The sequence below is a fragment of the Gastrolobium bilobum genome, unplaced genomic scaffold, assembly GCF_033153095.1.
Source record: "Gastrolobium bilobum isolate Gb01-03AN ecotype WA unplaced genomic scaffold, APGP_CSIRO_Gbil_v1 utg11564, whole genome shotgun sequence".
NCBI classification, from domain to species: domain Eukaryota; kingdom Viridiplantae; phylum Streptophyta; class Magnoliopsida; order Fabales; family Fabaceae; genus Gastrolobium; species Gastrolobium bilobum.
Window position 1 is genome coordinate 102,999 of NW_026895109.1, and position 24,488 is coordinate 127,486.

Sequence of the window (24,488 nt, forward strand, 5' to 3'; positions counted from 1 at the left end):
CCAGACTCAAAGAAGGAAGAGGATGAGTCTTCTGAAGAACTATCCTCCCCCTGAAGATGAAGACCCAGGAAATAAGACGACTCAGATTCTTGAAAGGTAACATCTATAGAAACAAAAAATTTCCGACTTGGTGGATGATAACACTTGTACCCTTTTTTATCAGAGGCATAACCAAGGAAGACACACTTAAGAGCCCTAGGATCCAACTTACTGCGATGTTGTTTATGAACATGGACAAAGGCAACACATTCAAACACTCTTGGTGGAAGGTTCTGCAAAATGAGAACAGAAGGAAAGAAGGAAGTCATGGAATGAATAGGGCAGGTATTGTTAAGGACCCGTGAAGGTAAACGGTTGATCAAAAAGGCTGCAGCTAACACGGCTTCTCCCCAATAAAAACTAGGAACAGATGTCTCGAAAATTAGTGCTCTAGCAACTTCAAGGAAGTGACGATTTTTTCTTTCAGCAACCCCATTTTGTTAAGGGGTATCAACACATGTGAGCTCATGAATCATACCTCTGTCTGAAATGAATTGTGATAGGCGTTGGTTGACGTACTCAGTACCATTATCAGATCTTAGTCTTTTAATACACTTACCAAACTGAGTCTCAACCATATGATGAAATCGAATAAATATCTCTGGTACTTCAGACTTGTCTTTTATCAAGAATGGCGGTGGTCCGGTCCAGAAGCAAGGCCGCACGCGTCGGAGAAAGGGGCTGCACGTGGGCTTCACGCCCGAAGAGAGAAGTGGTGCGTGAGAGCGCGTGTGGAGGCTTCTCGGGCTGAAATTTTTTTGGCGTGGTCGCCCGGTGAGTGCGCACCTGTCTGTGGGTGGTCGCGGTTGAAAAGTCTCCGGAAAGTGGTCCAAACGGTGAAGACAGATCTGATTGGAGGCGGTCGGAGGTGTTTGGATCGTTTGTGGCTGAGAGATGGTGTGTGGGATGATAGATCGAAGAAAATAAAGGTCAATAGTGGTCCTCTTGGTCCAAAAGATCCCCAAAATTTTTTTTCCAGTGACGGCTGATGGCAGCAAGAGGCAAAGGAACTAGAGTTTTACCCAAAAAAATGGCAATAGGCGCGGAAGCAGAGCCCTTAGGATCGAGAGCTCTGATACCAACTTGAAAAAGGGTATTCTGATATATTATTGAATTATAAATAATCTGTACAAATGATTATCTATTTATAGAGAATACATGACCTAGAATACATGACCTAATGAGCTAAGCCCAATACAACAAATAAATAAATAACTAAATATTATTTACAACAGTATATTCCATGAATATAAAATGATCATGCCCTTTTTATTAAAAAAGTATATGTTATTATCAAATACGTATCAAGAGTTATTTTAATTTAACCAATGGTTTTGAGTTTGAGCTCTACGTAAGCAGTTATGTTAAAACAAGAGAGTTTTGATTTACTTGTAGATCTACCCAGCTCGAATTTGAATTAGTAACGTCCATCGGTGATCAGATATAGAATAGTTTATAAAAAAAAATGTACATGTTCATCTGATAACAATTTGAGGTGGCACAAGCAACATCAAGCGTGATTCAAAGGTCCAAGACATGAAATTTTTTTGTATACGTAAGATATTTTTACTCCCAAATAACAGGCCCAGGACCCATTGATACTCATATTTATTATATTTTAAGCCTTTGATTAATATTTCTTCAAGCGCACGAGCAGGCGCAACTAGGAGCGTCTTGATAAGCTGATCTTTCAATTACAAAAAGTAGAGGACAAAGAAACAATGATATAATATATGAATTTTATAAGAGTTATGTTGTAAAAAAAATGATTGTGTAATGTTATAGAGATTCGTTTTACGTGCCGTAATTTTCTTTTTCTTTTTTTCTTCAAAAAGTGTGGACTCCACAAAATATTGTGCGTAGAAAAATTTGTTGTGTCATGTTAAATGACAAATACAAACCCCTTAATATATTTCACACATGCTTGCTGATTGATCAGTATCATGCACTGTAATGAGAATCAAACGTTTTTTCTTTCTTTTTTAAGACAATCCTACTCTACACAACCCTAAGCATCAATCAAAGAAAGATTCTACAATTTATTTGGGCGTTGAAATTATATCTACTTTTGACCACTAAAGTGAAAAAGGGAAAAGAAAAAGTAGGGAAAATCTAAAATGGCCCCACTTGAGATAAAAACATGCATGCTGAATTGGTGAGAAGGGACCACATTTGTCAACCCATTAACAGCTTATATTCAACTGGCTTTTGAGTAACCATTAATCAGCCAATGGCGTGTTCTGAGTGCTGACAGACAGCTACAGTTCAAATGTCTTCAGTCAACAACCAGGATGACCAAATTGGAAGGAAGCATGCATGATGTTGTGAATCTAAATGCTTGCATTGTATGTATCAAAGCAGAATATGGACATGTTAATTTTGTATCCTCCAAAGAATCATAACCTACCTAGAGGGGACTCAAATGCATAATCATCCGCCAACCAGAGTCCATAGTCACGAAATCGCTTTATTTTCTTCTCAAAACCTATGATATAGTTATTGTGAATTATAACATGCATTCCTTTAGTTTCCTTAACCCATGTTTTGTTCTTGAAATATAGTCCTCCTGTAGGGAATGCTGCTTGGGGCAACAGGTAAAGATCCACCTGCAGAGAGCCATGAAACAAACAATCATGAAAAATAGAATAATGCATTTTATATGTTATGTAAAGAATCAATTCAACCTAAAAGCTTAAGTTTTTGGGTAAGGCGGCATTAGTGGTTTATATATATCTAATACGCCCCCTCACAAGAGAGCCAACTGAGCTTGAAGGGTGGACAATGCACAGACCTACTTACTTGTGCTAAGAAATTCCACAAGAGAAAGTGCGGGACAGTGAGAATTGAACTCGTTACCACTTGGTCACTGAGGCTTTGATACCATATAAAGAACTAATTCAACCCAAAAACTTAAAACCATGTTATAAAGATAAACACACTCTCTTGTTATCAAGATTTTAATACAAATCTTAAAACCATTAAAGCAGAATATTTGGGGTGCCAAAATGAACACTCCTTTCATTGAACATATGAACATAATTTTCACTTTCAGAAACAGAAGATTCATTTTGTTGAGAGTTGAAACTGGGTATGAAAGACAAATTCCTGGTTTTAGAAGGGGTTGAGTAAAGAAATTGCATGTATTTTCTTTCTAATTGAACAGAAATCATCCATGATACATTACATAGTACAACAGAAATTCATCTGCAAGATATAGTGTTCAATGGAATAAGACATAGATATTCAAATTGCAGGAAAAGGACAGAATAAGGGTCTCGTAGTGAAAATTTTCCTTTAAACTTTAAATTATTGGCCAACTAAGAATAAAAGAGAGTAACCCACTAAAGTCTAAAGATAAGACGCAATACAATCTCCACTTTTTCTTGATGCGACAACTAATGGAAAGATACCGAGAAAAGAAAAAGGACTTGCATATGGTGTTCATAGACCTTGAGAAAGCATACGATAGGGTTCCAAGGAAAGTTTTATGGTGGGTCCTGGAGAAGAAAAAGGTTCCATTAAAGTATGTAAAGGCAATCAAGGATATGTATGATGGGGCTACTACATGTGTAAAAGCTTGTAACGGATCATCAAGTTATTTTCCTATCACGGTAGGTGTACACCAAGGGTTGGCTCTAAGTCCTTACCTCTTTTGCCTTAGTTATGGATGAACTAACAAAAGATATTCAAGAGGAAGTGCCATGGTGTATGCTTTTTGCAGACGATATTGTGCTTATTGATGAGAGCAAGGAGGGTGTTAATAAAAAACTTGAATTGTGGAGAAGCACATTGGAATCCAGAGGATTCACATTAAGTCGAAGCAAGACTGAGTATCTGAAGTGTGAGTTTTCTCTGGTACGAGATGAGGACCAAGAACCTGTGCATCTAAATGGTCAAGAGGTACCCAAAAAAGATGCTTTTAAATACTTGGGCTCCATTTTACAAAACGGAGGAGAGATTGATGAGGATGTAAATCACAGAATCAGAGCAGGGTGGATGAAATGGCGCAGTGCATCTGCATTTTTGTGTGACCGCAAAATCCCCCTGAAGTTAAAAGGAAAATTCTATAAAACGGCAGTAAGACCGGCAATGCTATATGGAGCAGAATGCTGGCCAGCACATAGGCAACATGAGCATAAGATGGGAGTAGCAGAGATGAGGATGTTAAGGTGGATGTGTGGTTACACAAGGATGGATAAGATAAGAAATGAAGATATTCGACGAAAGGTCGGAGTAGTACCGGTAGCCGAGAAGATGAGAGAACATAGATTGAGGTGGTTTGGGCACGTGATGAGAAGACCCATGGATGCTCCTGTAAGAACAGAAGTTTGTTACCAAGAGCTCAACACAAAAAGAGGCAGAGGTAGGCCAAAGCTTACTTGGGGGAAAGTAGTAAAACAAGATTTAATGGAGTGGGATATAGATTGGCGGACAGTATGTCTTAGAACGGAATGGAGAAAAGCTATAAGTATGGTGGAGGGTTAGACCCGCTGTTATTCCTATGTTCCAGATGGTCCCTTTTTAGTCCTTTTCCCCTTCATTTCCCCCACTTCTTCTTGTCCCTTTCTTTTTTACTTTTATTTATTTATATATACATATATTGTTATTTTATTTTATCTTATTTTATATTTTTATTTTATTTGTTTATTTTTATTTATTTATTTTTGGCTTTTTTTTTTTTTTTTTTTTTAAAACTTTTTTTCAACCATTTTGTATTTTTCATGTGGGTTCATCTACCACCGACCCCAATTAATTTGGGATAAATGTGTTGTTGATGTTGATGTTGATGTTGAGTGAAATCATTGATCATAAAGGTAGGAAAGAATATTCATTCAGAAGTTAGAACTAACAACGATCTAAACGCTAGGTGATCATCCAGCACTAAAACTGGATTCAATGAAGAAACATTCAAATATTGGCATTTGTCACATACTTGACGAAAATCAACCAGAAAGAATCATAAAAAAAAAATTGTTTTTCCTCTGTGTATTTTCCTTTAAATTCTAGGGAATAGGGGGGAATCTTTAGGGTGTTTTACACCAGTTAGACTGTAAATTCGTAAAACTAAAAGGGGGCATAAACCTTAAAAAGCAATATCAATTTGAACATAAGATTTGTACTGAAGCCTGTAATGCCTGATCAGCCACAAAGAATTGTCAAATATAAATTTATTTTTTGCTGTACTTTTGTTTTAGATCTGGGTAGAATGCTTAGAGTATTTTCAACTATAGTCATGTCTAGAAGTCAAACTTGGATAAGCAATAAATTATATAATTCATACCAGTGAAACTGTCAAGTTGAGATTCATATTGAAGCATACAATAGCATGAGTGGTGCTACTTCATCAGAAACAAACATCCTAATTTACTATCAAAGTGTTCTAAAAGAAAAATCTTAAGGAAATAAGCTGTCATCATATATTTGTATGAAGTTTATAATAACTATACAAACTGGAAGGAAAATAAAAAACAAATTCAACCAACCTCTTTTTCAGTCTTCATCAAAGCCCAGTTAAAAGCAGGTTGATCATTAGATTTCTTGGTTTTAGACCATGGCTGAATTTGAAGTTCCTCAATCCACTTTTTCATCACTAACTTTGCCCCATCAGTAGGCCGAAGGAAAATCATGCAACTACATATGTAAGGGCGACCCTTTTTTCCTGGTGGTGGCAAATCATGAGAGTGGTTCAATGGTTTGATCTGGTATCACAAAGAAATAAAAAATGACAAAAATCAATAATACAAGAGCAAAACAGAATCACTCTAGAAAAGCAACATAAATTCAGAAGGAAATAATAAAATAGGATTAGAGCCTGATTAATGCACCTTAGGGTACATCAGCAAGCCCTCCAGCAGGCCTTCACAATGGCATCTATTTTGACATTACTTGAATGCATTCATAATTATCTTTTTTTATCTCTAATAGGTAAGATAATCCTAAGAGAACCAAACAAGTAGGATATCTATGTGTTGAACTTTTACCGGTATACTTTAAGTAATGTCCTGGATCTTAGGATGTTTCATCAGCATATATTAGATTTGTAGATTAGCAAAATCAGTATACAGGCTACTGATCAACAATATTTGGATTCTAATTACTACAAACATTATCACTCAATCCCATCCATGTGCTAGTCATAAGTCAATGTAGATGAAACAAGATCGATCCCTTGTTGTATGTTCAAAATTTATCAAAAATGATAATGGTTTTACGACTATCTTGTTTTGCCCCCAACAACATGGAATTATTCAGCTTGCATAAAGTATATGCAAATTAGTTTGGTAGTTGAAGTGTATCTAGATGAAAGATCTAGTGAAAATAATGATCATTTTAAATCCCATTCCAATAAGATTGCACTTACCCTTTGTCTGACAATATTGTAGGATAATAAAACAAATGAGCTGCATAATATACCATTCAATTACAAATGCTAAAATTATAAAAAACCAGAATTAAATTTGTAAGAAAGATCTCCAATCATTAGAGGCACTATGAATCATGCCTTATATATTAAGTACATAGGAAAAGTATTATCCTGGACAACAAGTATCCAGCATTGATTTAGCATGTAGTTTATTACACACATATTAAAAATTGAAATGCTTAAGAAGAAATGCAGAAGAAACATAAATAATATATATAGATTAGCATACTTACTGCAGTCATATCATCTGTAAAGTACACATCATGATTCCCTTGCAGATAAGGAAATGGATCAGCCAACCAAACCATATCAACATCGTTGTACATTACATTATATCCAAGCTCCAAAATATTCAGCAGATGGCGTGGCCTCCTGGCTGTAAAGTTGAAGAAACCCTAAACAATGAAGTAAACAAGCATTGATTCTAAAATTCAGCACCAAACACGGAGAAGAAATGGACCCAATGATTAAGTTCATTAAAGATATGAGCATGGAAAGCACTACATGAGATGGCAAATATGTGTCAATATTTCTCTCAGATCCTAGGAATATAGCCTTCATTACAATTGGAAACATTGTGAAAAAAGTGAAGGTGTTCACTAAAACATCATCAAATCAGTTCATAAGGTCTACATTAGTGTATCAAAGGCAACTAAACAAAAGCAATGGTAATATGACGGCATGTATGATTTAAAGGTGAACACCCAGCAATTCTGGCATAGCATTAATTAGCATATTAGAAATTCCTTGTCTAAAGGTTTACAAAAACAGAATGGCATTTTCTAGCACAAAAATCAGCTGGGTTTCTATTTCTAACATGAGGAATTGAGGATAGTAACACTAATTCAAGTCACCAGATCATGAAAACAAATTTTGAGCCAGAACAAATAATTAAAAAACCAATTTCTTCCAATTGGATAAGCAGAACAAGCAGGAAGCAACAAATGTTACACGCTGTATTTAGCTACAAGTCCTTATTACTGGATAAAAGTAAATGCCCATTAATCAAAACACTAAGTAATATCATTAAGTCCTTGTGACTGGAAAGGTAGAAGAAGCTAGATGCTAGGAATTACACACCTGAGAACCAAACTTATGGGCAGCATCAGCGTCAAGCACAGGTGGAATGAGTACAGCATGGCCAGGCCAACGCTCGTTGACCTTATAGAGTGAAGGGTAGTCCTCAGCGATGACAAGGACCTTGTCTTGATGCTTTTGCCTGGTGAGGCTTATCAACCAATTGTTGAGGAATGGCAAGTAGGGTTGGCTCACAATGCAGACAATGACAGTGCCATTCTTGGCCACAAAGGAGAGTGCTTGTGGCAATGTGTAGAGACCCCATTTGGAGATAGCAGGTTTGGAAGTTGAAAAGATGATACCTTGGGGCATGGCCACCCAAGGGGAGAAGAAACCCATGACAAGAACGAGAGAGAAGAGGACTAGGAGTGTGGTGGGGCTGAAAATGGACATGGGTCTTTGAGAATTGGTTGAAGAATGAGGTGAAATGGAAAATGGAGAGTGAGAGGTTCTTCTGTGCATAAAGGATGACATTGGTGGTTGGAGAATAGAGCGTTGCTGTGATTGGCAATGGCACCATTAGATTTAAGATCTGAGAATCGAAGTGAAGGGGCAAAGTCATGAACACATTCCTCGTACTCGATCAAAGTGATGTTGGAACATTGCATTTGCAGGTCCAGTTTGAGACTATCCACGTTGTTAATAAGTTTATGCTTCTAGATTTTTGTTTATGGACTAGGTTTTTGTTTTATTATTATTAAATTCTTTGTCTTTCTCTTAATAGTGGGCCTAGGTGAGTTTCTTTTATCCATGGGCCAAAAGCTTGTTCTGCTTGCCAATAGATTTAGGTGTTGGTTGGTTCATTTATTGGATTAATCTAAGAAAAATTAAATTAAAAAAAAAATTGAATAAATAATAAACAAATAGAATTGATAGCAATAATAACATTTAAGGTCATAAAAAAGTATATAAAATAAAATAAAATAAGAATTAAATTTTTTTTTTTATTCTTTCTTGATTGTCATGATTTATGCTTTGTTTGTTTAAATTAAAATAATGACTTATCCTTTTTGAATTCTCTTGTTTTTTTTTTTTTTTTTTTAACTCTCTGCTTGAAAATTAATGTTTTTTGATATTCCTTTGACAACATATTAACTTGTGTCTCGTTCAGTGGTTTTTATGAGTAATAGATTCAATGGTTATTTTTTGGGATTATCAGGTAGACTTATGTCTCTTGTTTAAATGAGATTCCATTTATAAATTTCTTTTTACCATTTCATTACAGTTATGAGTTTGACAATTGAGAATATTTGTGAATTTTTTTTAAACAATTAACAACCTTTTTGGGTGCTATATCAGGTTATAGTGTTACACATTATTGAATAATTAACATGGTTGCATTTAAGGTTATGACAAGAACAAGAATGACTATAAATGTGAAGTGTGTGAGAAGAACTATTTAGATGCTCTCATCTTAATATATAATGTAATTATTTATGGTATGTTAATTGCACGTTACCTACAAGTCAATATAATACCCAATCACCCAGTGTTATTTTATTTTTGCTGAATTGGTATATTGTTAATCTTATTGGCCATTTTTTTTTTATATTTTGTTTAAATGATGTGGGAATATGCATCATTGTCTGCTAGTGGTAATTTTTAAATTGCGTTAGCAGCTCTGTTTAAGTTGTCTATAAGTTTTTTATTAGTTCAGACAGAAACTGGATAAGAGAAAGAACTTTGGTTTATCGAACATTTTTTCCATTAATGTAAAATAAATAAATTCAACTGTCATTGCCTAATGTTTTTTGTTTTTGTTTTGTTTTTCTTTTTATTGCCTAGATATGCCATTATATTCAGTGCATGGAAATCTTGATCGGGTCGATGATTAAATTGGTGAGGATCCATATTTTGACCTTTTTTGGATGCAGTATCTGTTGAGAGTAACTCAACAAATTGTGAAAATATTGTTGTGGTAGTTATACTTAATGCATCTGATGATTGTGGTTAGGTTAGGATTAGGATAACGTTGCTTAACGGGACTCCAACCTCATCCTTTCATTTATTTATTTTTTATTAAATTAAAGTATAATTATGCATATTAATTTTTTTTTTGAAACAATAACATTTGTTATTTTATTTTTTTAAATTTCAAAATTATTTTTATAAATAACTAATTTAACTCAAAAGTTTAAGAAATTCCTCAAGAAAAAAAAAAGGGGCAGTGAGAATCGAACCCGTAATACCGAAGCTCTCTGATACCTTATAAAGAACCAATTCAACTCAAGAGCTTAAACTAGTAGGTAATGCTACATTAATGATTTTATATATCTCTAACAATTTTTTTTAATCTAATTATGTATGTTATCGTTTAATTATATTTTTTTAAAAATTTTATTTGAATTTAAAAAACTGGTACATTTCCCAAGATATTCATTAGGTCTTTTTAATATATTATAGTATAGTAGTTTGGTAAAAATATAGAGTTTTATTTATGGATGGTAGTAAGGTTGAGTTTTGGCGTGATATGTGGGGACCATTTGACTGCAAGCTTAGTGAACTAACCTTTAACAATGTCCCTTAACAAAAGATCAACAAGAAAGCTATGGAGTATGTCAAAGAAAATGGGGATTGGGACACTGATTTCCTATCCAGGTGGCTGCCAGAAAATGTGATCCATATTGTTCTCAGCTGTCTTCCTCCATATCCATAGGATGGAGCTGACAAAAGAAAGGGGAAGCTGATTGGTTCATTATATATAACAGTAAAAGCTTTATATGAGATGCTGAAATCAGATTCTTCTACAAGTGAGTTTGAGTCCTCAATTTGGTCTTGTGTTTGGGGTTGGAAAGGACAATAACACATGAAATTGCATCGCTAGAAGCTTATGCATCACCGTCTGCCCACTAGAGTGTGGAATGCTCATTGGAGCCAATGACACATGCACTGCCCATCTTGTCTAGATGATAATGAATCCATAATTCATGCAGCAAAGACTGCCTATAATCCATAAGGCCATTATTTAAAAGCAAAAATAGCTGCCTTCCCCCTCGTATATAGAGGCATATATTAAATGGCACCCTCATAAGCATGGATCAGTTAAAATTAACACGATGGAGCATCAAGAGGTAATCCAGGTCCTACAGCTTGTGGAGGGGTGATCAGGGACAATGATGGTAAATGGCTGGTCTGATTTGAAAACAAAGTGGATGTTTGTTCGACACTAACAGCTGAGTTATGGGGCATCTTGAGTGGATTTGAATTGGCTTGGCATAGAGGTTGGAGAAATGTGATTTTAGAAAGTGACTCTACTAATGGTGTCATTATGCTCACCAGGAAGGGTGACGCTGCTCGTGAGTCTCATCTAGTGACTCAAATACGAGCATGGTTAACTAGAAGCTTAGAAGCTGTGAATGTCTTTGGTTCACATCTATAGGGAGGTGAACTATTATACAGATTGACTATTAAACCTTCCTCTTGATCACCCAAACATGGCTGATAGGTGTTGTTTCTCCTCTCCCCCTTCGGGGATTAGTATTTTGTTTCAGGCTAATTTAGCTCAGGTGTTTAGAACCCATTGTATTATTGTTTGTTAGTTTTTTTTTGGGGTGTCCACCCTTCTAATTACCAAAAAATAATAATAATAAATCAAAAGATGTTTAAGCATTACAATTTAAAATGGTATAGACTTGTGCCGTTACTAATTTTGAAAGCGAAAAAAATGATACGATATTGTTTATCTTTTTAATAAGAAAAAGTATGTGTAATTTTAATATAAAAATTAGAATTGTATAATTTTTTGCCCCAACCTATTGATAAATTCTTTTAATTATTCATTTCACATAGAAAAAGTATTGATTAGAAATTTAGAGCTATTGCCTAACACCTACAATGTTTTTAATATAATACAAATTTTTTTATTAGTTCAAATTTTTTTAGTAAAGCTAAGTCTTATATAAGATAATTTTAATCAAGAATGCACCCTCATCAACTTATAGTACATTCAAAAAAAAAATCTCAAGAGAATGAACACTCGTAAATTTTACATTTTGCCATCCTAATTTATTGATTAAATATTTATATCTTTTTTCTTCTCTAAGACAATTGATCAGTCCAAGAGATATTGGGCTTGACTACATATGGTTGAATATGGTTCAGTTGAAGTCTGAAGCATACTCATTGCTGGTGTCTAAGGTGATCTGTCGCGGGATGCTTTCGCAAGATAGTTATACTGATGCTTGAGATCTTTGCTTGGATGAGACAGATGCAGAGAGGTATCCACAAGGCACTCCTGCGTTCAAATCGATATATGATCAATAAGCTTAAGTTATAGTGGAGAATATGATCATATTTGGGCTTTGAGCCTTCTATATAATGATGATATAACCTGTTTATGTTACCTTAGAAGTTAGAATGGCAACATTCAATCCCATCGATGGATTCATATGGCCTCTACAACCTATTCTGTATTTATAAGTGTCAGAGAGATATAACATAAAACCATTAAAAGCCCATCATTTACAAATTTAAGCTTTTAGGTTGAAATGGTTCTTTACATGTTAAAGATATATAATATAAAATCATTGATTGAATTTTCACTTACAAGCTTAAGTTGTTGAGTTAAATTTGTTGCTTATAATGGTATAAGAATCAAGGTAACCACAATATCACAAGTTCAATCCTTACCGCCCCCACTTTTTAGTGGAATTAAGTCAGCACAAGGTATAACCAAAAAATGGGTCTATGCAATATCCACGCTTCAAGCCCAAAAGATTTTTACGTGAGGGAGTGTGTTAGAGAGATAAAATATAAAATCATTAAAGGCCCATCACTTACAAGCTTAAGCTTTTGGGTTGAAATGATTCTTTATAATAGGCTACGCTAAATAGATCTAGTTGGAACCGTGTGTTTGTCCTTCGGTCATTGGCTACTGAGGAGGCCTAGGAGCTCTGAACTATTTTCACTCCAGTTGTATATTTGCGAGATGACTCGTACGCTGAATGAACATGTTTCCTTATTTCTTAAGCTTTTTTATTGGGCCTCTTGATGGGTTCAACCCTTAATCCTATTTAGTATGAGTCCATATCAATAACTTAATTTAGCTGCATTCACGGGAAGAATTTCACGAGTACCTTGAACTTGTATATGAAGAATTGAAGACATGAGGTGCAAGCTTGACCAATTGAATGTGGCTTGAACTAACACAGTTGTTAAAGTTGGGTTTGAGTTACTATACCCTTTATTTTTTGTTGCTATTAGAGCATAGTCTATTAAGTTCCTTAATTTCTTAGATGAACTCGAGCAATAAAATTGTTTAATATATAGAGTTATGTTTGGAGTTGAAACTGAATTTCTCTCTGTACCATTGTTAGTGCTATAAGAGGAATGCAAAGATTCTATTAGTGTATGTTAGAAAGAATATCTTTTGTATATTTGTAAATATCTATTTTCTTATTTCATTAGGATTTGAGTTAAGTCTGGGCTAAGCCAATTAGTGTATCTATATATTGTACCTCTTGTATCTATTCAATACTACTGAATATTTTACAATTTGTTTCATCTCTTGTTATTTAACATGGTATGAAGAGCCTAATGAAAGGAACCTTGATCCGTTTATTTTTCCGGTGAACCCACTGTTCATCGTCTTTTCAAAAAAAAAATCCGAGTACTGTCTCTTTGTCAGTTTTCAGACGTTTCCTTCCTTCTTCTATCGTATTTTCATCGTTGCTGAACCTTTCTCTCCGCTTCAGAGGTCAGAACCCCGTTGAAGCCTCAACTCTGTCAACCACCATCGTCTAGTGGCCATTTTCGACGATCCACCTACCGACATACTTGTCTAGGCGGCGCAGTCATGTCTGCACCGGTCCCGTCTCCAAAGGGTTCCACACGCGCCCTCACGCTCGAGTGCAAGGTACGCCTCACTCTCTGGTCAGGCGGTGTGTGGCGGCATATGGTGGCTCCGTTCCGGCCGTGGCTGGTTGCGTTCTTCTCGTCTCACGCAATGGTTCTAGATCTGGTCCTGTTTTGGTGTTTTGGCATCATTTTTTGTTGACGCACAAATCCCTCTTCTACTGGTTAGTTGTGTGATCTGTCTTTCTGATATTTTTCTAATCTTGATTATGGATTCCCCTATCTCTTATGTTTTTGGGTCTCTGGTTGCCCCAAGTCGGAGTCTACTATTTTTTCCAATTATATCCTTGCTCCACTGAGTGTGGATAAATTGCTATGATTCTTGATCATCAGATCTGAGACTTTGGTTAGATGAGCAGGATTATACAACCCATCTCACTACTAAGGCTGCTTCTATTGCGGCTAATGAGCGCACACGATGGAAGATGATTGATGCTCAATTGTGTAGTCTCATTAAAGCTACTCTTTATCCATCGACTAAGCAGATTTTTCAACCTGCCAATACCTATGAAGCTATTTGGATTAGACAAAGGCATTGTACACCAATGATACACAACAACTCTATGGTGTGTGTCAGAAATTGATGACTACCTTTACTCCTCGGGACTTCAATTGTCCTATGTTTGAATATTTGGGGAAAGATAAGAGTTTGCTTCATGATCTTAACAAACTTCTGCCCCTTACTGGTGATGTTACTAAGGAGCAGGAACATCATAATACCCTTTTATGTTGTTTATTTTATATGGTTTACCTTTCCATTTGTCTGCAAATCGGGATCAGATTTTGGGATCTGCTATAATTCCTACACTGGATTCTGTGATGTCTACTTTGCTTGGGATTCCACCTAAGCCATCTACACCATCAGCACCTCCTATGACCCATGTACCTCCAGTTGACACTGTTGACTCCTCTTCCCTTACTGCTCAGGGTTATGGTCGTGGACATAAACCCTATAGGGAAATCTACTATGCACTCATTGTCATCAGACCAATCATACTGTTGACCGTTGTTGGAAGCTTCATGGAAAGCTACCTTAACCTCCTCGGAATGCTTATATTGCTCAGGCTTCCTCTAGCACTCATACTCCAGGGTTACCTTTCGTTGCGCAACCTCCGACCATTCTTCTTAATGAATTTGTGACTTGGTGGTTTGAGAAGCAAGCATTAGGTCCTATTGCATCCATTGCTCCCACTGGTAATTCTTTTGCTGGAATCTCTCAGTTACACTCTCTAGGCCCTTGGACTCTTCATTTTGGGGTTTCTGATCACATTTCTGGTAATAAGTCCTTAGTCACTTTCCTTTGTACCACTGGTTCATTTCCTACTATTACTATGGCCAATGGGTCTCTAGTCCAATCCCGTGAGATTGGCACGGTTCTTCTTTTACCTCATTTATCTCTGGATCATGTTCTCTATGTTCCAGATTCTCCTTTTAACTTACTTTCTATTAGTTGTATGAAAAAATTCATTAATTGTGTTGTTTCTTTTACTAAAACCTCTATTAACTTTCAGGATCGGAGTTCAGGGAAGGAGATTACCAAAGGATGCGAGTCTCATGGCCTTTATCAACTGTTTCCTTCTTCTTCAGCCTGCTCCACTGTGGATTCTCCTCTTACTATACATGCTCGTCTGGGTCATCCAAGACTTGTAAAGCTAAAGAAGATGGTTCCACATTTATAGTCTCTTTCTAGTTTAAATTGTGAGTCTTGTCAGCTTGGGAAACATACTCGTAGTACATTTCCAAGTTGTCAAGCTTTGTCCCCTTTTTCTATGGTCCACTCTGATATTTGGGGACCAAGTCGTTATCCTTCTACTTTAGGATTTAAGTATTTTGTTACTTTTATTGATGATTATTTCATATGTACTTAATTATTTTTAATGAAAAATCGTTCTGAGTTATTTTCTGTTTTTCCAGTTATTTTATAATGAAATAAAAACTCAATTTGGTATTCCTATTCATACGTTTCGTAGTGATAATGCATATGAGTATATCTCATTAGTTTCAACAATTTTTTTGTCTCATAGCATTCTTCATCAAACATCTTGCCCTCATACACCCCAACAAAATGGTGTAGCCGAGTGCAAGAACCGTAATCTTGTTGAAACTACTCGTGCTTTGTTAATTGATGGCCATGTTCCTTACAAATTCTGGGGTGATGCTATACTCACTACATGCTATCTCATTAATCACATACCCTCATTTGTTTTTCATCATCAGGTGCCTTACTCTATTTTGTTTTTCCATTAAGTTTTATATCCTTTGACCCCACATGTGTTTGGTTCTACATGTTTTGTTCATCATCTTGGTCCAGGCTTGGATAAACTAGCTCCTAAGTCTCATAAATGTATTTTTCTGGGTTATCCTCGATCTCAAAAGGGTTATGTTGTTACTCTCGAACTTTACATCGATACTTTATCTCGGCCGATGTTTCCTTTTTGAATCAGTTCCCTTTTTTTTGGCTCTTCTACTACTCATGCGGACACTAATTCTGTTCAGTTATCTCTCCCTTATGACTCCTTTGAATACCTTCCGCTTTTATCAGTCCATGTTTCTGACTCTCCTTCTATCACTTCTTCTCCTGATGAGTTACAACATAGTTCTTTAGATGTTTCTGTGGACTCATATCCAACTGCATCTCCTCCCTTAGCTTCGGTCCCACCTTCGGCTAGTGACCTTCCCATTGCTATTCATAAGGGTACTCGTGATACTCGCCCTCCGGCCAGGTATACAATTAATATTAGTTACCATCGTTTTTCTTTATCATATTATTCATGTCTTTCCTCATTGTTTTCTGCGTCTATTCCTCAGACTATAGGTGATGCACTTTCACATTTTGGATGGAGACAAACTATAATTGAAGAAATGAGTGCCCTTCATTACAGGTACTTGGGATCTGGTCCCTCTTCCATCTGGAAAATCTGTTATTGGTTGCAGGTGGATTTATGCAGTTAAGGTTGGTCCTGATGGTCAAGTGGATCGTCTTAAAGCTCGCTTGGTGGCAAAGGGTTTCACTCAAGTGTTTGTATTGAATTTTGTTGATACTTTTTCTCTTGTGGCGAAAATGCCTACTGTTCGCCTCTTTATTGCCATGGCTGCTATTTGCCACTGACCTCTCTATCAACTTGGTATTAAGAATGATTTTCTTCGTGGTGATCTTGTAGAGGAAGTTTATATAGAGCAAACTCCTAGATTTGTTGCTTAGGGGGAGTCAGGTCTTGTTTGTCGTCTTTGCAAGTCTCTATATGGTCTCAAGCAATCTCCAAGAGTTTGGTTTGACAAATTTAGCAGTGTTGTTCAACAATTTGGTATGACTTGGAGTGAAGCTGACCATTCTCTCTTTTATCATCATTTAGCTTCTGGATCTATCTACTTGGTGGTATATGTGGATGATATTGTCATTACAGGTAGTGATAATCATGGGATAACTCAGTTGAAACAACATTTATGTCATCATTTTTAGACCAAGGATCTTGGGAGACTTCGATATTTCTTGGGAATTAAGGTGGCCCAATCTAAAGATGGAGTTGTGATATCTCAAAGGAAATATGCTCTGGATATTCTTGAAGTTGTTAAATTCTAAGTCTGTTGATACTCCTATGGATCCAAGTGTCAAGCTTCTACCAAATCAAGTGTAACATCCCGAGCACTGACGAGGGCGGGGAGTGATCGCCGGTGCAAAGAGGCACGAACAAGGAGCGACTCCTGACAGGCTTCCAGCGGGGGGGTTACATGAACGAATGAATCGAATCGATCCCCGAAAGAAAGGGATTCCAAAGACTGTGCAGGTATGATACTGCATAGTTTGGGGATAACATATAAAAATTAATTGGTATTACCTATACTAACAAGATGCATCTACTTTTCGGTAGCCTGGAACGGAAGAACTCCATAGTTAAGCGTGCTTGACTTGGAGCAATTCTGGGATGTGTGACCTCCTGGGAAGTTTTCTCAGGAAGTGTGCGAGTGAGGAAAAATCACATTGAAAAGTCTCGTGTTAGTTTGTGGGGATAGTTATTATTCTTGAAGTGACCGGGCATTACAAGTTGTATCAGAGCAGAGCCTCTCTTCCAGTACGGTGTGGTTCGAGGACGAATCAGGCGGAAGTTGGTGGGCATGTAACATCCCAGGCATTGGCGAGGGCGAGGAGTGATCGCCGGTGCGAAAGGGCATGGACAAGGAGCGGCTCCTGGCAGGCTTCCAACGACGGGGGTACATGAATGAATCGAATCAACACCTGAAAGAGGGGGATTCTAGAGACTGTGCTGGTATGGGACGGTACAGTTGAGAATAGCTTATAAGAATTAATTGGTACTACCTATACTAACAAGATGCATATACTTTTTGGTAGCCCGGAACGGAAGAACTCCATAGTTAAGCGTGCTTGACTTGGGGCAATTCTGGGATGGGTGACCTCATGGGAAGTTTTCTCGGGAAGTGTGCGAGTGAGGACAAAGCACGCTGAAAAGTCTCATGTTCGTGTGTGGGGACAGTCGTTGATCCTTGCAAGTTGCCAGGCATTACAAGTGGTATCAGAGCAGGGCCTCTCTTCCAGTACGGTGTGGTTCGAGGACGAACTAAACGGAAGCTGGTGGGTATGTAACATCCCGAGCACTGACGAGGGTGGGGAGTGATCGTCGATGCAAAGAGGCACGGACAAGGAGCGGCTCCTGACAGGCTTCCAGCGAGGGGTTACATGAACGAATGAATCGAATCGACCCCCGAAAGAGAGGTATTCCAAAGACTGTGCAGGTAAGAGACTGCACAGTTTGGGGATAACTTATAAGAATTAATTGATACTATTTATACTAACAAGATGCATCTACTTTTCGGTAGCCCAGAACGGAAGAACTTCATAGTTAAGCGTGCTTGACTTGGAGCAATTCTGGGATGTGTGACCTCCTGGGAAGTTTTCCCGGGAAGTGTGCGAGTGAGGAAAAAGCACATTGAAAAGTCTCATCTTAGTTTGTGGGGATAGTCATTATTCTTGAAGCGGCCGGGCGTTACATCAGGGGGAACCCTTTTCAGATCCTGAGAAGTGTAGAAGATTGGTTGGAAAATTGAACTACCTCACAGTCACTCGGCCTGACATTTCATTTGCAGTGTGGTAAGTCAATTTCTTAATTGTCCATGTCAAGAACATTGGAATGCCGTCATTCACATTCTTAAGTATATTAAGACATCTGCAGGAAAATGCCTTGAATATGAAGATAAAGGTCATGTTAAAGTTGTTGGATACTCTGATGCTGATTGGGCCGGTTGTCCTACTAATAGGAGATCTATTTTTGGATATTGTATCTTCGTTGGAGGCAAATTGATTTCCTAGAAAAGTAAGAAACAAAATGTAGTTGCTAGATCAAGTGCTGAAGCAGAATACCACTCTATGGCTACTACTACTTGCGAGCTCATTTGGCTTAAGCAACTTTTTAGTGAGCTCAAGTTTGGAGACACTGGACAAGCAACTCTCATTTGTAATAACCAAGCAGCGCTGCACATTTCATCTAATCCAGTGTTTTATGAAAGAACCAAGCATATCAAAATAGATTGTTACTTTGTTCGAGAAAAGGTCCTTGCTAGTGAATTTAGAACTACTTTTGTATCCTCTAATGATCAATTAGCTTATGATCCATACGCTCCAGCTTGAGGGGGAGTGTTAGAAAAAAAATCTTTTGTATATATGTAAATATCTAATTTCTTATTTCAATAGGATTTGAGTTAGGTCTAGGCTAAGCCCATTAGTGTATCTATATATTGTACCTCTTGTATCAATTCAATACTACTGAATATTTTACAATTCCTTTCATCTCTTGTTATTTAAGAGTGTAAACAGAGGAAAAATAGGTGTTGGCCAAAAGGCTATGTTAATAATAGAGAACTCAACAACTACAAAAGTGTTTCCATGGGTGAGACTGAATAAAACCAGAAATGCGTTAGAAATGAAAAATAAAAATAAAAATGAGATGAGTATTTCTGTCTATTTATAATAATTTACTATTAAATAGTTTTGATTTTCAATAAATTAAATGGGAAATATCACATTAAATAATTATAAATTAAGGTGTAATGCGTTCAACAATATAAATCAGGGTAAAAGTGTAATAAAGCTAATAAATTAGGGTGATAAAATGCAACTTAACTCATATTTAAATATTTTCTTAACACTGCCTTGTTTCATTGTATATGTCTCAATATGACAATTTCAAAACCAATGTCTCATTGGGAAGATTTTTTTTTTAATGATATGTATATTTTTTATAAGTTTGTTTTTTTAAATATAAAAATTAAAGATAATTTTTACGATATATAATAGTTTTATTGTATTATAATAAACCTTGATAATTTTTACAAGAGTTTCATTGTTTTATGCATATTTTTTTTACAGATTTATAAATTGAAACAGTAGAAGTAACGTTTGGTGTTTCCTTCGGCTTGTATATTTGAAAGTAAACATATTAGAAACATTTGCAACGTTTTAAGACTTGATCACCAGTTGTCTAACGTCTCTTCCTATATCACTTGTTGCCTCAAATTAAATTGTAAGGTGCTCAAAGCATGATCTCTAAATTTAAGGAAAACAATCTTTTCATGCTTAATTTCTCTTGGTCATTTCACCTATAAACTCAGATTAAGCACATCTTGTTTCCTCGTTTACGATACATTTTCCTTCAGATCACGAAGCTATGCATTGCATGTATAAAAATTTGAGCACCATTTGATTAAGGACAAGTTATTCTATCTACTTCTTTTTTTGTTTATTTTTGTCTATCACTGTTTAACCCCGTCAAATCTAAATCTCAACTATCTTTATCGAATCTTTCTCTTATTAAGATTATGATCTAACAGTATTAAAGAGAAGTAGGCAAAAGTAGGCAGAAAAAAGATAGGTAAAATAACTTATCCCTTTAATTAATTATATCCTAAAGTAAATTCTAATTAACCGCCATGGCTGCGTTTTGCTAATGTGCTCCAGACCAATTGTTTGTTTATTCTTTCTTTCTAAAGAGGGAAAAAGGATAAAGGTTTGTGTGAAAAATACAAACATGCATTTAACACAAGATAAGAAACCCAACAGATTAAGATTTGCTATTTAAAGTGTAGCGTCATCTTCATAAAATAAAGTAATTGGTGAGTATTAGTAACTACTACTTAATTAAAAAGGTTGATAGTTTAAATTTTGATAAACATAAGCATGCATATATATAATAACTTTTTTTTTTGAAAAAATTATCATCAATGCTATCACTTTTTCCATTATTATTCTTTAAAGTGGGCATTTAAGTCCAACATAAATGAGTTTGTTGACGATAATTCAAAACTAGTATTATTTTGGACATGTAAGGAGAATAACCAAGTTCGATATCTATAAATGTCTCTCTTTCAATTTTTATTTTATTTTATTTTTTAAATCTTCCTCTCCTTAGGTCCCAATAGGAGACTAGCTAGGGTTTCCATTAGAAAGTCCCATTGTGGTTGCCAGGTTCTAATTTTGTCAACATCACCTTTACCCTACACTAGTTGAGATTGGTCCTAAGCCTTAAAAAGAATGAAAATTTCTCTCTTAAGCAACAACCTAAGTACCTAACAAGGCAAAAACTTTTAATTTTTTGGTTCTGATTTACCATGATGAATCAGCCAAGCTCATTACCCCGGGGCATAAGAGTACAAACTTTATATGGTGGACCCCTCTACCCTAAGATTCCACGATATAATTCAAGATTACTAGAGATGTGCTTTCTTCCTAACACAAAATACCTTTCACACAATGTCAAACTTGTAAAAGGTCCCAAAAGTAAGAAGTTGGTAACTGCTTACTTTTCAATCAGGTTAGAGAAAAAGAAAAAATTTCAAGTGAAAAAAAAAAAAAGGTTAGAGATCAACCTTCACTAATATCATAGTCCATATATATGATGGGGCTTGGGGTGTTATGTGTATGATCAAATATGAAAATGTCCCTACACATTTTCTTATCAAATCTTAGTTACCCCTACTTCTTTCCATGTATCCCAATTCCCTCTCTTTCTCTTCCTCATTACGTTTTCCCTCTATCTTATTTAAATGGACACACAACTACAATGTTTTTCCTCGACCGGTTCACACTAACATGTGTTCCTCAAACCTCTCACCAAAGACACCAACAATGACAAGAAGATCTTTGATCTTGTCCTTGCTTCTGGGGTTGGCTTGTTTCATTGTAATTGGTGCTTATGGGGAGAAGAACTTGCCTCCTAGAACCATTTCTGGTAGCAAGTATCATGAGGCAATTCATAAACTACAGTCATTTAAGGTCTCTTTAACTAGACATGATTCCATTGCTTCAGAACCACCATCTTCCTTCTCACCCTCTTCTAGCCCTTCTCCTTCTCCTCTACCACTTAAGGTAATTCAATTATGCACAGCCTTTGGTTTAGTCTTTTTTTCTTTTTCTTTTTTTCTGGGAAAATATCAAACGTTTGATATTTTTTTCTGCCATGCAGGGTGTGAACAATCCAAAGGTATACCTTGTGACATCTTATGGTGCAGATCCAACAGGAAATTCAGATAGCACTGAAGCACTCCTTGCAGCCATAGCAGATGCAGTCAAGGGAACAAGTGAAGGGTATTTGATGGAGGGCATTAGTGACCTTGGAGGTGCCCAGATTAATCTTGAAGGTGGAAATTACTTGATCAGCCAGCCACTGCAATTGCCAGTGTCTGGCGTGGGGAACCTAATGGTATGTATGTTTGCAGAAACTGTTCTTGTTGCTAACTTCATTCATGAATAATATTTTCTCTGACAAATATAACTCTTTGTGAATTAATAGTTAATATACAATATGAAAAGTATCTACCTAAGTTTACATATTCCTGATTATTTGACAATTGGCACTATGTTGTAAGACTTTATGGCAGGGCCAAGTTTAATTTTTGAGACAGGTAGTCTGAGTTTAGAATATTTTAATTATAATGGTGAAAAACGGTTGGTCTAACTAGACCAAGAAAATAATTATGACTAATGCTATTGAGATTTTAGAAAAATACTTTCCTTCGATGATCCTTTCACCTTTTTTGAACGGGAAAGGGATTTTATTTTAATTTTTTTTTGACCAATTCTTGTGACACAAAGTTTCAGAAAGTGAAGGCAAACTGCACTTTTTGACAACTCAGTTTGATTTTTGTTTGTAATTTGATGGAAAAACAGATACATGGGGGAACCATAAGAGCCTCAAATAATTTTCCAGAAGATGGTTATATCATTGATTTGTCAACCTCTTCTAATGAGAACAATGGAGAAAACGGGAAGAATTCCCCTTCATCATTCTACAATTACGAGTACATGACTCTCAAGGACCTCTTGTTGGACTCAAACTTTAGGGGAGGAGGCATTTCAATCATAAAGTCACTTAGAATCAGCATAGACAACTGTTACATCACACATTTCACCACCAATGGAATTTTTGTCCAAAGTGGCCATGAAACCTACATTAGGAACTCCTTCCTTGGCCAGCATATAACTGCTGGTGGGGATAAAAATGAAAGGAACTTCTCAGGCACTGGAATAAACCTCCAGGGTAATGATAATGCTGTCACAGATGTTGTAGTTTTCTCTGCGGCTATAGGAATAATGGTTACTGGTCAAGCCAACACTTTTTCTGGTGTACATTGTTACAATAAGGCCACTGGCTTTGGAGGTACAGGGATTTATTTGAAACTACCCGGTTTGACACAAACCAGGATTGTGAATTCTTACATGGATTACACCAGTATTGTTGCAGAAGATCCTGTTCAACTCCATATCTCTAGCAGTTTCTTCCTTGGTAATGCAAATATTGTCCTAAAATCTATGAATGGGGTTGTAAATGGTGTCAGCATTGTTGATAACATGTTCTCTGGGTCAAATAGTGGGGTTGAAATAGTTCAGCTGGACCAATCAAATAGTCCTTTCAATCAAATAGACCAAGTTATTGTTGACAGGAATGTTGTGAGGGGGATGAACTCAAAGGCCACAGTTGCAAAAATGTCCATGCAAGGGAATGGAACATCATGGAATGTTGATTTTAACAACATTCTGCTTTTCCCTAACCTTATAAAAAATGTTCAGTACTCATTAAGCTCCACAGGAAGCACCTTCCCAAATCATGCTCTGAGGAATGTGTCTGAGAATCGAATAGTGATTGAAACAAATGAAGCAGTCACTGCAAATGTTTTTGTTACTGTGGATCAAAGTATGACAAGTTGAAGAAAGTTTGAAGCTGGTGGTGAACAAAATGTTTGGTCAAGAAGTCCTAAATACTAACTGAAGAGGGAATTGTGCATACCTTGGTTGCGAAGTCTTCCTTTCTTTCTTTGGACAAACAAAGTAATCATAGTTATTTGTAATAGATTTATAAGAAGACTTAGATTGATTGAATCACACATTATACTGTAAGAGGGGGGAAATTATTTCATAGAAGATGTAGTTTTTCAACAGTTAAGGTTCATAAAACTGGACCAAGACTGATTCAATTTGAAAATTACCAGCAGTTATTATACAACTTATATTCCATCTTCTGATTTTCTTTTTCTCCTTTTAATACTTTTCCCTATGATACAAAATAAAAGGAAAAAAAAAAATCATGACAGAAATTTAATATATGAAATTTCAAAGTTAAAATTTAATAACAAGGCAAATTCTGGAGAAATTAGAATTTTCAAAGCGAAATTTCATATTTCTTTTTTCCTCATAAGGAACCAAAAGGATGGTATTTTGATTACCAAATCCTTTGAGAATGGAAGTCATCATGTATGCCTAACGTCAAAAAATAAATAGAAACATAAAATTAAATAATTTCTTATAAGCAAAGTGTGTACTATAGCATTGACTTTATGCACAGGTGGTTGAAAATTTAAAAATTACATTGTTTTGTACCAAAATTTCGTTAATTGAATTTGATCCCCAAACTCATAATAAATTATATTTTAGAATAATTAAAAAAACATTTACATTATAAATTTTTTTTGTGGTGTCTTATGAATGTAAAAAACTAAAACGCTTGATTTGCTTACACAAGAAAAGCTCCAAACAGCCCAAAGACAAGGTTATATAATCAACCATTCAAGTGAGGTATGTGGGCTTTTTGAC

The 24,488-nt window shown here is 36.0% G+C and overlaps 2 protein-coding genes across 2 annotated transcripts; one reads left to right on the top strand and one right to left on the bottom strand.

Annotated features, from left to right (window-relative positions):
- Positions 1-2,435: 2,435 nt before the first annotated feature.
- On the bottom strand, positions 2,436-8,014 carry LOC133309771 (UDP-D-xylose:L-fucose alpha-1,3-D-xylosyltransferase MGP4-like). The gene is made up of 4 exons (XM_061510617.1): positions 7,544-8,014; positions 6,697-6,858; positions 5,523-5,738; positions 2,436-2,645 (listed from the first exon to the last, which is right to left on the bottom strand). Exons 1-4 carry the CDS (start codon positions 8,012-8,014, stop codon positions 2,436-2,438), a joined length of 1,059 nt encoding a protein of 352 aa, XP_061366601.1.
- Positions 8,015-21,525: 13,511 nt separating this feature from the next.
- Positions 21,526-23,606, top strand: LOC133309848 (polygalacturonase QRT3). Its single transcript, XM_061510722.1, has 3 exons — positions 21,526-21,767; positions 21,865-22,101; positions 22,569-23,606. The coding sequence occupies exons 1-3, from the start codon at positions 21,528-21,530 to the stop codon at positions 23,604-23,606; spliced, it is 1,515 nt and encodes a 504-aa protein (XP_061366706.1). The 5' UTR covers positions 21,526-21,527.
- The last annotated feature ends 882 nt before the right edge of the window (positions 23,607-24,488 follow it).